The 16,462-nt window shown below is 36.0% G+C and overlaps 1 protein-coding gene across 12 annotated transcripts in view; it reads right to left on the minus strand.

Moving 5' to 3' along the window:
• PTBP2 (polypyrimidine tract binding protein 2) overlaps window positions 1–16,462 on the minus strand; it is a 93,932-nt gene that overhangs the window by 41,953 nt on the left and 35,517 nt on the right. For 8 of the 12 annotated variants that reach the window (XR_012417462.1, XR_012417461.1, XR_012417458.1 and 5 more), the window contains exons 4-5: window positions 3,377–3,549; window positions 2,415–2,558 (exon numbers count right to left, since the gene is read on the minus strand). Coding sequence is in view for 8 of the 12 variants with exons in the window: in XM_005542636.4 (XP_005542693.1) it covers window positions 2,415–2,558; window positions 3,377–3,549 (317 nt within the window). In the remaining 4 variants the exon portion in view is untranslated. The remainder of the gene's footprint in view (window positions 1–2,414; window positions 2,559–3,376; window positions 3,550–16,462) is intronic. The other 4 variants (XM_074001009.1, XM_074001003.1, XM_074000992.1 and 1 more) reach the window with 1 other exon arrangement.

Genomic DNA, 16,462 nt, shown 5'->3' on the forward strand with positions numbered 1-16,462 from the left:
TGACCAAAGGAGATTGAAGGGCTTTAGAAAATGAAAAATAAAATTGTAAAGCATTTTTTTCAACAGAAGAACTTTGCACTGATTATTCCTTCTGTCTGAAGTAAGTGGCTTATTCCCTAACCACTTTGAAGATCATTATTCAAATATCCCCTCTCAATGGGGCTTCCAACGGTCATCCTAAGTCCCCCTCCTCCACATCCATGCGTAGGCGCCAGCTTTGTTCTTTTTTTTGGCAGAGTCTCGCTCTGTCACCCAGGCCGGAGTGCAGTGGCGCATCTGGGATCACTGCAAGCTCCGCCTCCCAGGTTCAAGCAACTCTCTCTGCCTCAGCCTCCGAGTATCTGGGATTACAGACATCTGGCACCATGCCCAGCTAAATTTTTTTTCTTTCCTTTTTGTATTTTTAGTAGAGACAGGGTTTCGCCATGTTGGTCGGGGGGGGGGTCTTGAACTCCTGACCTCAGGTAATCCGTCCGCCTCAGCCTCCCAAAGTGCTGGGATTACTGGTGTGAGCCACCAAGCCTAGTCCCCAGCTTTATTCTTTACGTGTTCCTTTTGTTTAATCTTTTAACATGAGAATGTGCTTGCAAATTACTTAAATAATAATGAAATAGAAATGGGACATTAAATGCCATTTTAAGAGGACACTGTGTGCGCTAAGGGAATAAGGAATAAGCCAAAGAAAGAAAGACAAAGGACACATTATCTCACTTACATATGGAATCTAAAAAAGCAGAACTCACATCAGTAGAGTAGAAAGATAAGTCACCAGAAGCTGGGGGAGGGAGGAATGAACAGGGAAAGGGGAGATGATGGTCAAAGTACAAAGTTTCAGACAGGAAGAATGGTTCTGGTGATCTACTGTACAGCATGGCAACTACTGTAATGCATAATATTGTATGCTAATGAGTTGACTGATGGCTGGCAGCCCCACTTCAGGATGGGGACTGGTCACCTGAAAGACCAAGGCATGATTAGAGGCTTATTATCCTTTGTACTATCCTATACAATAAACTAGTAAATCTCAGTAAATGTTTCCTTGAGTTCTCTGTGCTGCTCTAGCAAATTAACGAAATCCAAAAAGGGGGCTGTGGGAACCCTAACTTAAAGCTGGTCAATCAGAAGTTCCAGAGGCCTGACTTGCTGGTGTCTGAGGACATCTTGTGGGACTGAGCCCTCAACCTGTGGGATCTGATGCTATCTCCTGGCAGATAGTGTTGAAACTGAGCTAAGTTGGAGAACACTGTAGACCTGACTGCTTGCTTGCCATGTGGAAAAAAAATTCCCTCACATTTCTGGCCGCAGAAGCCTTCTGTGTTGATTGTTGTGGTGTGAGCAGAGGAAAAACAGTTTTTCCACATTCCACTGTGTACTAAAGGAATTTTAAATGTTCTTACCATAAAGAAATTGTAAGTATTGGAAATGATGAGCATGTTAACTAGCCATATTTGGTCATTCCACTATATATATGTATTAAAACATCACCTTGAACACCGTTAAGTATATACCATTATTTGTTAAAAATAAGTTAAAAATGCAAAAAAAAATCTAAGTAAAAAGAAAGAACAGCAGATATTTTCTTTTGGTATTCTTCCTCTTGATAATTATTAGAAGCGTACATTCTTTTTCAAAAGAAATTAAAAATTCATCATCAAATTAAAAAACCAGCTGAAATTTCAGTCCTATCTTTTAGGTAAAAAGTTTTACAAGCTTATTTTTCATAAACTATCTAAACCATTTTGTCACTTTGTAAAGTGACAAAAATCTATAAGGAATAGTTTTCCGTTACATTTTTATTAAGAAAAAGTCTGTATTTTACTGACAGAGAAAGATATCATTAGTTTTAAAACTATATTAAAACAGCGAAAGTTTTAGATAATTACAGCAGTCTTATAATGTAGGTCAGAAAACATTCTAATGCTATTTTTAAATACATTAATTTTAAATAATATCCTCTACATTACATTTTTAAAACATCAATACATTCATATATTCCTCATCCTTAAGATTTCTTTTCCAGGAAAACCATTAACACATCTTCAAAAATTTTTTTCCATAAGAAATTAAAACTTATAAAAAAAGTCAAATAACCAAAGGCACTGAACTTCATACCTTAAATTCTAAGCAGGAGAGTCGTATAAATAGTTTATGCTAATAACAAATCCTACCTGATAAGCTTCTCCACAAAAATTTTAACTTGCAACAAGAAAAAGAACATTTGATCAGGGGTTTAAAGGAATTTAAAATGACATAGTATTTAATACTCAGAAACATTCTGCATGAAAATACCTTAAAAATAACAAGAAGATGCCTATAAGGAACATCTGAACAGGTAAACATTTCCTTCCTATTAATGTTTATGAGATTCATAATATGTTCTAGGCCATTTTATTTATGCATCTACACATACTTACTTGGTTTAATGTATTATCTGTCTTTAGTTCTTTGTGATTCGAGTACTGGATATATATCGGTTGGTTACGAAGGTGAGGTGTCACGGCAGAATAGTAATTAACCATAGTAATAGCTGCTTCCTCGGTTGCTAGTTCCAAAAATGCCTGAAAATTTAAGTAGCACAATTTTTAATACTATAAATTCAAATAAAATTAATATCTGAGCAATCTATTCAGTTGATTTTAATCAATTATCTAGAATATAATCTTTCAAGTTACTTTTAAATAAGTAGAATTAGAAATCTCTTGTTGAAGTTTAGGTATACAGTTAAAGCTAACCTCAGAAGAAAGTTAGAACTGAGTACACCTTCCACCTATGATTTTTCACACCCACAAATCTATTCCCACAGCAAATGCTAGAGAAAATGTAAATATTTTCTAGCATCAGAATTTTACCACTTCTACCCTAGAGAATATATGATTTCCAAGTCATTTACAAAGCAGTATAATTATACAGAGACAAAGAAAAACATTACAAATTAAATGTCAGATTAACATTAAGTATATAAAAGGGAGTGTTAAATTTCATAAATTATTCTAAATGGCATCATTTAATATTTTTAAATAAAATTGCATATTCTCATAAAGTAAGCTTAAGGAAAGATGCGACTAGTACTTCTACTGATTTCTGATATCCAAGACAGAGCCACAGTAAAAGAAATACTTCATTTGTATTTTCCACAATTTCATAACAATTACTCAATTACAGCCCTAAAGTGAATTCAAAAGGCAAAGTTTAAAAACTATAGTGATTCAATTTGGCTACCTAGCATTAGTTTCCCACAGATACCTACTTGAAAAACTGAGAATACAACTTCTGTTCTTTAAGAAAAATAACCTCCTATTTTCTCCCTTTTACAATTAATTCACACCTGCTGGATAGTTTGGGGTTTAACATTTCATAAACCCCAAAAAAAGTGTACCTGATTTTTTCCTTTCAGCATAAGGATGTTGGTCACCTTACCAAAAGGTAAGCCTAAAGCAATAACTTCAGTTTCTGTTACTTCCCCAGGTAATTTTCGAATATGAAGTACACGAGAAGGAGCACCATCCATTTTATCTTCTCCTTTAAATTTTTTACTATCATTACCATTGGCTGAAAGACATTAAAAAATAGTCTTTATATATCAACAATAAAAGAATGTATGAATCTTCCTATTTATGTAAAAAACTACAAATTTCCAAAAAGAACTTAAAAACGTATCTGAGAATACTTAAATAATTCTTAAAAATTCAAATGCTAGGCTTTCAAAGGAATAAAATCCCATCCACCTATTATTAAATGAAATTATCAATTAGTTAAGATTGCTGTTAATGTGTTTCTCAATAGTATTATAAAGAGTAATTATTAATAACAACATTAAAATGTAATCTCATAAAGAAACTGTCCAATGACTAAAGAATACAATCACAGTCACGTGCCACATTCACTACATTTTGGTCATTGACAGGCCACATATACAATGGTGGTCCCATAAGATTATAATACCATATTTTTATTGTACCTTTTCTGTTTAGAAACATCAATACTTACTACTGTGTTACAACTGCCTCCAGTATTCAGAACAGTAACATGCTATATAAGTTGGTTGCCTAGGAGCAAAAGGCTACATATACCATATAGCCTACATGGGTAGCACGTTTGTGTAAATGTACTCTATGACATTTATGCAGTGACAAAATTACCTAACAATGCACTTCCCGGAGGGTATCCCCATCACTATCTCCAAGATTTATGACTGTATCTTGTAATTTAATCATCTTATAATGAACTAATATGAATATTTTTAAAAGTGAAAAAACTAGGTTGACAAAAATTAGGAAGATAATTTTACCTGAGAAATGATAAATTGTTTGATTTGAAAAACGTACTTGAATGTGGGATCAAAGAATGTAAAGTTTACAAAACTGATAATGCAGTCAATCCAATTATGGCTTATCTACAATGAGCTTCTTCTAATATATTACTATTACCATCTAAACTACCTAATATTTTGTGACTATTAAGATCAATATATTCTAAATCACTCATGAACTTAATTATCTTATTCTATTACCATGAGATTTAAAGTAATATAATTTAATCAACAAATTAGTTAATGGCCTTCATTCCAAATCTTCACCAAAAAATAAAAACATTATTCAAAATGCCTATAAAATAGGTAATATTTAAATAGAGTTGTTTGAAGGACTTGCAATCTACTATGCCAAATCAATGGTTCTCAATCTTTTAGGATCTCAAGGATATTTCTGAGACTGTAGCTAAAATGAAGGATCTTGACACATTCAGAAATATACATGTATACTCCATTTTGTATAAACCTTTAGGTAATTTATGGTATTTCCCAAAACATTCAACACAACCTATAAACAATATAATGTGTTTGTATATGTTCAACAATATCTGTAAGACTGTAAGATTATCTTGGTCTCCAAAGTGTCTTCAAAATTAATTCACTCATTAATTCCTTAAACATTTACTGGGTATTCAGGGATGTGTCTAGCAACGTTTTACGTTCTGAGGGTACAGCAGAGTGAACAAAACGATTATGATTCCTGATACCTTATAGTGGGGAGCTGGACTAACTAGTACCTGAACCAGATACTTTCTATGGTATGTGTTATGAAGTAAAACAGTGATGTGCTTAAAAGTGACTTTGTCTAGGACTTGAAGATGATGGTAGTAATGATTTTACTGGATGACCAGAGAAGGTATCTCTAAGAGATAATATATGGACTCAAGCTATACTTAAGTCATATTTTACTGTAGGAGTTTCACTTAGGTTTATATACTTGAACAGCTAGCCAATGCATTTAAAAATTCCCTTAGGTTGTCTTTGTACAGAAGAGTAAGCTCTGGCTTCTGAATATATTACCCTGAAAATCTTGGCTGGCTAGCTCTTCACCACTCCAGAAATATGAAAAAACTACAGGAAGCTGGCCGGGGTGCGGTGGCTCACGCCTGTAATCCCAGCACCTTGGGAGGCGGAGGGGGATCACGAGGTCAGGCGATCAACACCATCCTGGCTAACACAGTGAAATCCCCGTCTCTACTAAAAAAAAATACAAAAAATTAGCTGGGCGTGGTGGCAGGCGCCTGTAGTCCCAGCTACTCGGGAGGCTGAGGCAGGAGAATGGCGTGAACCTGGGAGGCAGAGCTTGCAGTGAGCGGAGGTCGCGCCACCGCACTCCAGCCTGGGCAACAGAGCGAGACTACGTCTCAAAAAAAAAAAAAAAACTACAGGAAGCTATCCCATGTCCTTTCACTACTGACAAAGATTTGTGTGTGCACAGGGCACCTGAATTTGTCAAAAGGAAGAGACTGAACTTTGCATTTTGTAGTATCTTATCTAACAAAATCATCTCGAGGCCAGTTAACAGAAAATGTAAGCTAAAGCACAGAATCCAAAAAATATGCATATACTTTAAAACATGTAATTGGCACACACAACAACTGGCATCAGTCAACAAGGAACACATATTCTTCTGATACAGGACTAAGACCTTTTTTTGACAAAGCAGTGTGAATACTGAAACTTGATAATCTGTTCTCGTTCATTAGTTTGTTTGAATAACAAGAACAAATACTACACAGTCCAACCTAAAGCCCCATGTGTTATAGGTTATGGTATCACGATACTCAAAAAAGTAAATTTCAGTTTCTCCTAATTTGGTCTGTCCTTTTCCTTCTGGGAGAAAGACAAGGAAAAAAAAACACCAATAAAGATACTACCTATCGCTGTACCCATAAGGAGAAAAAAGGCTTCCCCTTTCAAATGATTTTCCAAAAATAATTCCCAAAAGGCAAAAGCCTGCCTAAACCTATTATTACGGAAATTAAATAATTTACTTTGGATTTGTATTGGATGTTTTCTGGACAGCGGATGTTGAGCAGAAGTACAACAGCTGAATAACACAGAAAGAAGGTAGGAAACTTTTGAGAATCAAAAGACAAAGATCTTGACGTCTTAGAAAAATACAGAAAAGACATAATTTTATTTTGCATCAATATTTAACATTCACTGCTAATTAACTACATGCCAAGCAATTTATAACTCTCAGATTGCTATCATCACGACCTATCAACCCCATTTACAGGTAACAATTAGTTAAATGCCCAAGATTAGATAGTTACTAAGTGGTACAGACAAGAGGTAGTAGAGAGAGGATTAAACTCAGGGAGTATGATTCCTAGTCTGTGCTCTTAAACAACTACACTATAGAAGGAACTCAAATACAAACTTTACATTACATACAGGTTGCCTAAAAAAGATCTGTCCTTTTCTCCCAAAGACCAAGCCAGTTACTGTAGTAAACGATCAACATTTGCACCACCTGACACTCCCTCAGTTAGTTAATAGCTTCCAGAGGGTGACTACTAAGTATTCACATCTTAGTGCCAAATATTATAAAAGTCTTCATTTTAAATAAATGATACTATGAGAATGTGGGAATGGGGACTCCTTTAATAATATAACAAAGCCTATTTTCTAATATAAAAACACTCCAGCAACACTGAAAAAGGGCCCAAAATTTTGTGGTTCACAACTTACAAAGCATTAGGTCTGCCTGTGTTACAGTTCTACAGTTCTTCAGCATCTTCCCACGATCCTGAATAGGAAAGGTCTACTGAGGGAATGAAAGAGATCTTTCCCTTCCATTCCTCCAGGAAACCCAGAACTTTTGTTTGGGTGTGTAAAAACCAGTAATAATTCAAATGTTTGTTCAATTAAGAAGGTATGAGGTAATGCTTTTATTTATGCATATAAATTTTATTCATTGCATATGAATGTAAAAATCTTTAAGCACACCATTTTCCATATATTATTCAACTCTTTTAAAGCCTCTTGCTTAGGGAAGATGTTCATGTACTCAAAGATTCAAAGCAAATAAAATTTTAAAATGGTTTCTACTTGAATATTTCTCTTTCAACCTCAAAACCAGTTTTCTACCTCAATTCTAAAGCCAGCATCTTCACCTCTATCAGTACATCACTTTTCTCCTTCTGACTGACCTTTGTTCTCCACTAGCTTTTACCTGCAATTTTTACATAAATGGGTGTCGAATTTTACATAAATGGGTGTCGGCAAGATCATGGGTAATTTTTAAAATCACCACATCCATCAGTCGACAAGGAACTGTGAACCCTTTCTTCCTCACTGAATTTCTCTAATAGCACCCCTAAAATTTCCACTTCTACTTTTCTCATTTCCCCGACTCATCTGACACTTGCTTTGAATCCCGATTACTCATTAATTCCCCAAAACTGTTAAGTTTCCCATGCTGTTTTTGTTCCGATACTCTACCTATCTTTACTTATTAATATAAACACTCTAGCACTGGGTTTCACAGTATCTATCTATCTATCTATCTATCTATCTATCTATCCATCCATCCATCCATCCATCCATCCATCCATCCATCCATCCATCCATCCAATCTATGAGACAGAGTCTTGCTGTACTAGCTGGAGTGCAGTGGCGTGATCTTGGTTGACTACAACCTCCACTTCCCAGGTTTAGGTGATTCTCGTGCCACAGCCTCCCATGTAGCTGGGAATATAGGCGTGCACCACCACATCCAGCTAATTTTTGTATTTTCAGTAGAGATGGGGTTTCACCATGTTGGCCAGGCTGGTCTTCAACTCCTGGCCTCAAGTGATCCACCTGCCTCAGCCTCCCAAAGTGCTGAAATACAGGCATGAGCAACAGAACCTGGCCTACTTTCTCATATAATGTGTAAATTATTTAGTCCTACTCATTCACCATTATACTTTCAACTGTGTACCAATATAAAATACAACACTGCAAAACCTTATGCTTCCGTCCAGTGAAAACTAGTGACAAAACTTAAGTACATCTTCATTCTCCAAGTCTTTCAGAGGCACACATTTATAAAAGTTTTCCTAACTCTCTTTATCAAATACGAAACTGAGAGGCAAAGCAGTTTTAATTCTAAGCAGTTTTAGATTTCAAAGCAAAGCAGTGTTTTCCAGCTTTAGAAAAACAAAAAATAAATAAATAAAAAGACTCTAAGAAAAAAAAATGAATGCTGCTACTCTTTCCTGTATGAGAAACAAATTCCAAAGAAGACTTAACAAGAAAAAAAGCAGGTAGATGCAGATAGGTGGTACTTCTGTTATTCTGTTGGCTGTTTCTGCAACACCCACCACACAAAAAGCCTCACGAGGTTTCCGTAAAAGGAAACCTATTAACTCTTGTATTTCCAAGTAGTTGTGTGGCCTAGTTGTCCAAAGTATATTAGGCATGAGCTGGAAAAACACAGAAGGCACCTAGAGAATGCTCTCACTACCTTTATATGCAAGAAGATAACTTGTTAAAGCCTTCATAAATAGTAAAACTATGAAATAATCTACTGGAATACTCTCAAAACATTATAGCAAAACGAAATGACATCACCTCAAAAATATGTCTGTAAAAGTCAAAATGAAAATCTTAAAAGAGTTCTAAGTAAAATGTTCCAGACTCTTTGGAATGGTTTAACTGCTTTCAGGTAGAGCAAAATGTCATGTTTACCAATAATTTTCAAAAAATCCTGCTATTATAGAGTAACAATCAGCACTGGCAGAAATACGTATACCTAAAGGGATATTCCAGTTCCATATCTACAAAGAAATCACTAAAAAATTAAAGAGACTGTATCTTAGAATTGTCAAGTCTCCTAGTCACTGCTAAATAGTTACAAATTTAACAAAATCAAATTCTAATGCTACTTGGGAACAGTTGTATTTTTGAAATATTTCACTTTTATATCTCTCGAAGGAACCAATTCATTAGAAAATGTCCTTACTGTATCAATTTATTAAACATTTATTTACCTGAGATTAAGTTTCTAATAAAATGAAATTTTCTAACCTGTAAAATTAATTTTTTCTTTGACAAAAAGCACCTATTCAACAGGTACAGAGAAAGAAAAGTCTGCATAGGTAAGAGAAAGGCTGTTGAGACAGATGCCTTAGGAAACAATTCTACAGTAAAATCTATTACAAGAAATATTTTAGATAAAGCTGGAAGCTGGAACATAAAAATGAAATCCTGTACTATATCTGATAACCATAAAAGTGTCCTTGTAACATTGTCTACCAATGTCCTTTTGAGTCATCTGAATTACATGGATTATTTTTCCAGGCAAATATAATCACCAATTTTTAAAGGTATTTTATGCTATTTGCTCTTATAAGCGACAGTATTCAAACTGGTGTCTCTTAGAATATATGCAGACTTTCATCTTTGTCAGAAAAAAATAGAAAAATCTTAAAACTCAGCATTTCCTCTGTACGCAGAGGTTAAATAAACTGACTTCTTGTGTTAAAACAAGCTTAAAGGAATTTTATGCCATCATTACAAAAAGATTAGATTGATTCTTTGGTCATGAAGTACACCATATATCATCCCTAATGCATAGTTAGAAAAATAGAGCAGTAGCAGATTATTCTTTCTTTCCACCAAAAACGAGTCTCCTTTGTTCTCCTACTTTTCCCCCTTTGTTAATGGCATCATCTTCCACCAACCCAGTGGAATTCTAAGACAAAACTCCTTCATATTATTCCAAACTTGTCTTCTTCCAGATAACTCGTTTTAACATCTCCTGCATATTCTCCTTCCAAGACCCTAAAATTCAGGACCTTGGTATCTTTGGAATGAACTACGGTAATGTTTTAAAACTATTCTCCCCTGTATACAATACTGCCTCTGAAATACAAATGGAACAAAAATTCTTTCTAAAATGTAAATCTGGTAAAGTCCAAGCTACACACACACACACACACACACACACACACACAAAACAAAGTCCAAGCTACACACACACACACACAACAAAGTCCAAGCTACACACACACACACACACAACAAAGTCCAAGCTACACACACACACACACACACACACACACACACACACACACCCCAAATCCCATATCTAGGCCCCTGCTTACATGGACTCACCTAGGCATTCCCAATCTCATATTTCGCATTATAGCAAGACACAACTACTGGTAATTCAGAGTTCTCAGAGATAATCTACTGCTTCAAACAAATTTTGGATTTGTTTTGCAACTTAGTTTATTAACATAGGACGTTTCCATCACACCAGAAAATGCTACCATATTCCCTTTCTGTTAATCTCCAACATTCTGGTTTCTAAACAAAAAACTAATGATCTGCTCTTAAACTTTCAAGAAATTGAATCACTCTATGTACTCTTTCAGGTCTGTCTGGTTTATTTTGCTTCATACAATGCTTAATATTCACCCATGTTTTCGCATGTATTACTAACCACTCTTCTGTTATCAGTAAGTAGTAATATATTGTATGATCATACCACAATTTATCCATTTTCCTGTTGATAAACATTTGTGTTATTTCAAGTTTGGGACCATTATCAGTCAAGTTTTTGATACACATACAAGTTTTACAGCAAACATGTTATTACTGGGTAAAAAACTAAAAGTAGAAGTTATGGACCATAAAGTACGTTTATGTTTAACTCCGTAAGAAAATGGCAAACTAGGTCAGGCACAGTGGCTCACGCCAGTAATCCCAGCGCTTTGGGAGGCCGAGGTGGGTGAATCACAAGGTCAAAAGAGCAAGACCATCCTGGCCAACATGGCGAAACCCAGTCTCTACTAAAAATACAAAAAATTAGCTGGGTGTCGTGGCGTGCGCGTGTAGTGCCAGCTACTCAAGAGCCTGAGGCAGGAGAATCACCTGAACCCAAGAGGCGGAGGTTGCAGTTTAAGCCAAGATCATGCCACACTGCATTCCAGCCTGGTGACAGAACAAGACTCTGTCTCAAAAAAAAAAAAATTTTCCCAACTATGTTACATACTCAGCAGTAATCAAAGGCAGTTCCACATCTTCATCAACATTAGGTATTGCCAACCTATTTGATTTTAGCCATTCTAGTTGGTGTCAATTGTCTCATAATGGTTTTGACTTGTGATTACCTGATGGCTAGTGTAATCTTTCCGTGTGCTTGTTACCCATTCTTATAATGTCACTTCTTTTGCCACTTAAAAAAATTGGGCTGCTCATATTTATTGATTGGAGTTTTTTTTACAAGTCTTTTGGGATACAAGTCCTTTATCATTGATACGGTTTGGCTGTGTCCCCCACCCAAATCTCCTCCTGAATTCCCATGTGTTGTGGGAGGGACCTGGTGGGAGGTAACTGAATCATGGGGGCAAGTCTTTCCCATGTTGTTCTCGTGATAATGAAGTATGTCTCTCGGTTTTAAAAAGGGAAGAGTTTCCCTGCACAAGCTCTCTTTTCTTTGCCTGTTGCCATCCATGTAAGATGTAGATTTGCTCCTCCTTGCCTTCCACCATGATTGTGAGGTTTCCCCAGTCACATGGAACTGTAAATCCATTAAACTGGTTTCTTTTGTAAATTGCCCGGTCTCAGGTATGTCTTTATCAGCAGCATAAAAATGGACTAATACAGTCATATATATGTACTGATATGTAAATATTATATTCTCCAAGTCTGTGCCTTGCCTTTTCATTGTCTTAACAATGTCTTTTGAACAATGTCTTTTGAAATTTCCCATGCTGATGGAGTCAAGTTTATATATTCCTTTAAGATGAGTAATTTTTGTTTTAAGAAATCTTCATTTATCCCAAAGTGGCAAGTATACCCTATGCTTTTTCCTAAAAACTCTATACATTAGTTTTTATATAATCTCATTGTTTTATATGCAATAAGGTAGGGTTTGAGTTTCTTTTGTTTTTTTGTACGTATATTCAGCTGTTCTAGCACATTTGTTTAAAAGCCTTCTCTTTCTTCATTGAGTGACCAAGGCAACTTTAATGCATGAGTTATTCCCTGATCACTATGTCACTAACTATGCTAGCACTAAATTGTTTTGGATTAACTACAGGTTTGTGGTGAGTCCTGAGAACAGTGGCAAAATTTACTTTTTCAAAATTGTTTTAATTATTTTAGCTCCTTTTTATTTCCACATAAATTTTAGAATCTACTCTCAATTTAGAAGTCCTTATAGATTCAATGCCATCCCAATTGAGGGAGAACTGGCATGTTAACATACTGAGCCTTCTAATTCATGAACATGGTCTATGTCTTCATGTAAGTCTTTTTAAAACTTCTCTTAGCAGTGTTTCATATTGGTGCAGATGTCTTACACATCTTTTGTCAAGTTTTTTTCCTGATATTTTTTGTCTGCTACTTTTAATAAATGGATTTTTTAAAATTTCATTTTTTAAGAATTTGCTGCTAGTATAAGGAGACTATTTTTGTATACAGAACTTGTATCCTATAATTATTCTAAATTCACTTATTAGTTCTACCAAATCTGTTGTAGATTCCTTTAGGTCTTCTATCTTAAAAAGCATGTTGAACAGTGAATAAGACAGTTTTCTTTCTTCCTTTACAATCTTTATGTCTTTTATTTCACCTGCTTTAATGTAAGCAGAAAGTTAGGGGGAAAAAATTGAGAAAACAGACACCCTTGCTCCATTTCTGATTTTAAGAAGAAAACATTCAATATTTCCCCATTAAGTATGAAATTTTTTGTAGGTTCTTAGATACCCCTTATTTACATTGTAAAAAGCTCCTTCTCTTACTAGTTTTCTGAGAGATATTTTTCCTTCTTCATTCTATCACTGTGACAAATTACACTGAGTTCATTTTCAAATGTTAAACAAACCTTACAATCCTGTGTAAGTCTCAGAATTGCCTCTCATATTCTACTGGAGGTGATTTACCAACATTTTCTTAAGAATATATGCATTTAGGGTAATGAGAAATACTAGTCTGAAATCTTGATATATTACCCTTGTCAGGTTTTGCTGTCAGTTATAGTGGCTTCATAAAGTGAACAGGGCAGTATTCCCTCCTCCATTTTCAAAGACAGCTATTATTTCTTTAAAATTTCATAAAATTCAATAGTAAAACAACCTATGCCTAGAGTAATCTTTGTGGAAATATTTTTTTAATTATAAATTCCGATTTGTATAATACAGTAGTATATAGCTGTTAAGCTATATACTTAAGTCAGTTTTGCATTTGTCAAGAAACTTACTTCATCTAAGTTGTTGAATTTGTTAGCCTTAACAACATTGGTAATATTATTTTCCTATTATATTCTATATATCTCTGATTTTATTGAAAGTGCTAGCTCCACTTTATATTATTAATGTTATACTATTATACTCTGTACATTTCCACTTTCTGTGAAAGTGATTATCTCGACTTTGATTCCCACACTGGTAAATTATGTCTTTTCTTGGTCAGTCTTAAATAGGGAGTTTTAAACCTTTTTTTTATAATATAGGTATTTGAAGACATACTTCACACCATACACTCCCTTGGGTCGTATCCAACAAATTTTGATATATTTTCATTCAGTCAAAAATATGTCCTTGTGGGCCGGGCGCGGTGGCTCACGCCTGTAATCTCAGCACTTTGGGAGGCCGAGGCGGGCGGATCACAAGGTCAGGAGATCGAGACCACGGTGAAACCCCGTCTCTACTAAAAATACAAAAAATTAGCCGGGCGCGGTTGTGGGCGCCTGTAGTCCCAGCTACTCGGGAGGCTGAGGCAGGCGAATGGCGTGAACCCGGGAGGCGGAGCTTGCAGTGAGCCGAGATCGCGCCACTGCACTCCAGCCTGCGCGACAGAGCGAGACTCCGTCTCAAAAAAAAAAAAAAAAATGTCCTTGTGGTAACACTTCTATAATCCATGTGCTGTTCACAATTGTATAATTTCTAATATTTCATACTTTCCTAGATGTCTATTTTTGATTTCTAATTTAATTCCACTATAGTCATATACTATATGAACTGTCAATCACTTGAAATTTATTGAGCTATTTTGTAATCCAATACATGGTCTACCATTGTGAATGTTCTATGTACACTTGAAGTTATTTTACAGTTACTGGGTATAGTTTTATAAATGTGAGTTAAGCCAACATGAGAGCATTTTTCAAATTATGTATCTTTTTATTTGGGGGATAGGACTGTAACTGTCCTATCAATGACTCTAAATTATAGTTTAAAAAATCAGGCTATGATTGTGGATTTCTGTTTCTCTACTTAGCTCTGTGATCTTTTTCTTAACATACTTTGTTATTATTGGCATACAAATTAAGAAATGTTTTCTGATAAACTGACCCTTCAGCATTATGAAATATGCTTTTTTATATTTGGTAATACTTCGTCTTAAATTTTTCTGTCTAGTAATATAATCATATCAACTTTCTCGCGCTTACTGTTTGCATGGAATATCACTTTCCATCTTTTTACTTTCAACCTGCATCTTGGTATTTCCACCTGACCCTCCTATAGGCAGTGTAGTTAGGCCTTGCTTTTTAATCAAGTCTGACAATCTTTTGTCTTTTTTTTTTTTTTTTTTTTTTTTTTTGAGACGGAGTCTCGCTCTGTCACCCAGGCTGGAGTGCAGTGGCGCAATCTCGGCTCACTGCAAGCTCCGCCTCCCGGGTTCACGCCATTCTCCTGCCTTAGCCTCCCGAGTAGCTGGGACTACAGGCACCCGCCATCTCCCCCGGCTAGTTTTTTTGTATTTTTTTTTAGTAGAGAAGGGGTTTCACCGTGTTAGCCGGGATGGTCTCGATCTCCTGACCTCGTGATCCGCCCGTCTCGGCCTCCCAAAGTGCTGGGATTACAGGCTTGAGCCACCGCGCCCGGCCCAATCTTTGTCTTTTAATTGGACTACTTAGACCAGTAATATCCAAAAGAAATGCAATGCAAGCACATGAATAAATTTTCAAAGATATTCTTCAGAGTAAGTTTAGGTACACAGCAAAGTGGAGAGGAAAGCAGAGAGATTTCCTTGCCTCCTGCCCCCAAATAGCCTCCCCTTTATCAACATCTCCCACCAGATGGCACATTGTTACAACTGATGAACCTACACTGACACATTATAATCACTCAAAGTCTGTAGTTACCTTGGGGTTCACTCCAAGTGTCTTACATTCTATGGGTTTGGAAAAATTTATGATATGTATCTATCATTATAGCATGCAGAATATTTTCATTGCCCTAAAATCCTCTGTACTCCACCAATTCATCCCTCCCTCAACTCGCAAATCCTTGCAACCACTGATTTTTACTGTTTCCATAATTTTGCTTTTTCCAGAATCTCATATAGTTGGAATCACATGGTATATAGGATTTTCAAACTGGCTTCTTTTACTTAGTAATACGCACTGAAGGTTCTCCATGGCTTGATAGCTCATTTCCATTTAGTGCTGATTAACACTATACTGTTTGGATATACACCACAATTTATTTGGCCATTTACCTACTAAAGGACTTCTTGGTTGCTATGAAGTTCTGGCAATTATAAAGAAAAGTGCTATAAACATCCATGAGCTGCTTTCTGTGCAGACTAAGTTTTCAACTCCTTTAGGCAAATACCAGGGAGCACAACTGCTGGATCATACAATAAAAGTATATTTGAGATGGAGTCTCACTCTCGTTGCCCAGGTTGGAGTGCAATGGCACAATCTTGGCTCACCACAACCTCCACCTCCTGGGTTCAAGCAATTCTCCTGCCTCAGGCTCCTGGGTAGCTGGGATTACAGGTATGCACCACCACGCCTGGCTAATTTTGCATGTTTTAGTAGAGACAGGGTTTCTCCATGTTGGCCAGGCTGGTTTTGAACTCCCGACCTCAGGTGATCCGCCTGCCTCGGCTTCCCAAACTGTGGGATTACCGGCATGAGCCACTGCGCCCGGCCATATGGTTTTCTAAGAAACTGCCAAATTGTCTTCCAAAGTGGCTGTACCACTCTGCATTCCACCAAGCAGTAAGTGAGAGTTCCTGCTGCTCCACATCCTTGCCAGCATTTGGTGTTATCAATGTTCTGAAGTTCGGCCATTCTAGTATGTGTACATGTATTTAAATTATAAAATTTGACAAGTTTTGACATACATATACATCCATAAAACCACCATCACAATAATTTATATGTCCATCACCCTTGAGTTTTCTTGTGTCCCTCTGTCA

Source organism: Macaca fascicularis, chromosome 1, assembly GCF_037993035.2.
Source record: "Macaca fascicularis isolate 582-1 chromosome 1, T2T-MFA8v1.1".
NCBI classification, from domain to species: Eukaryota; Metazoa; Chordata; class Mammalia; order Primates; family Cercopithecidae; genus Macaca; species Macaca fascicularis.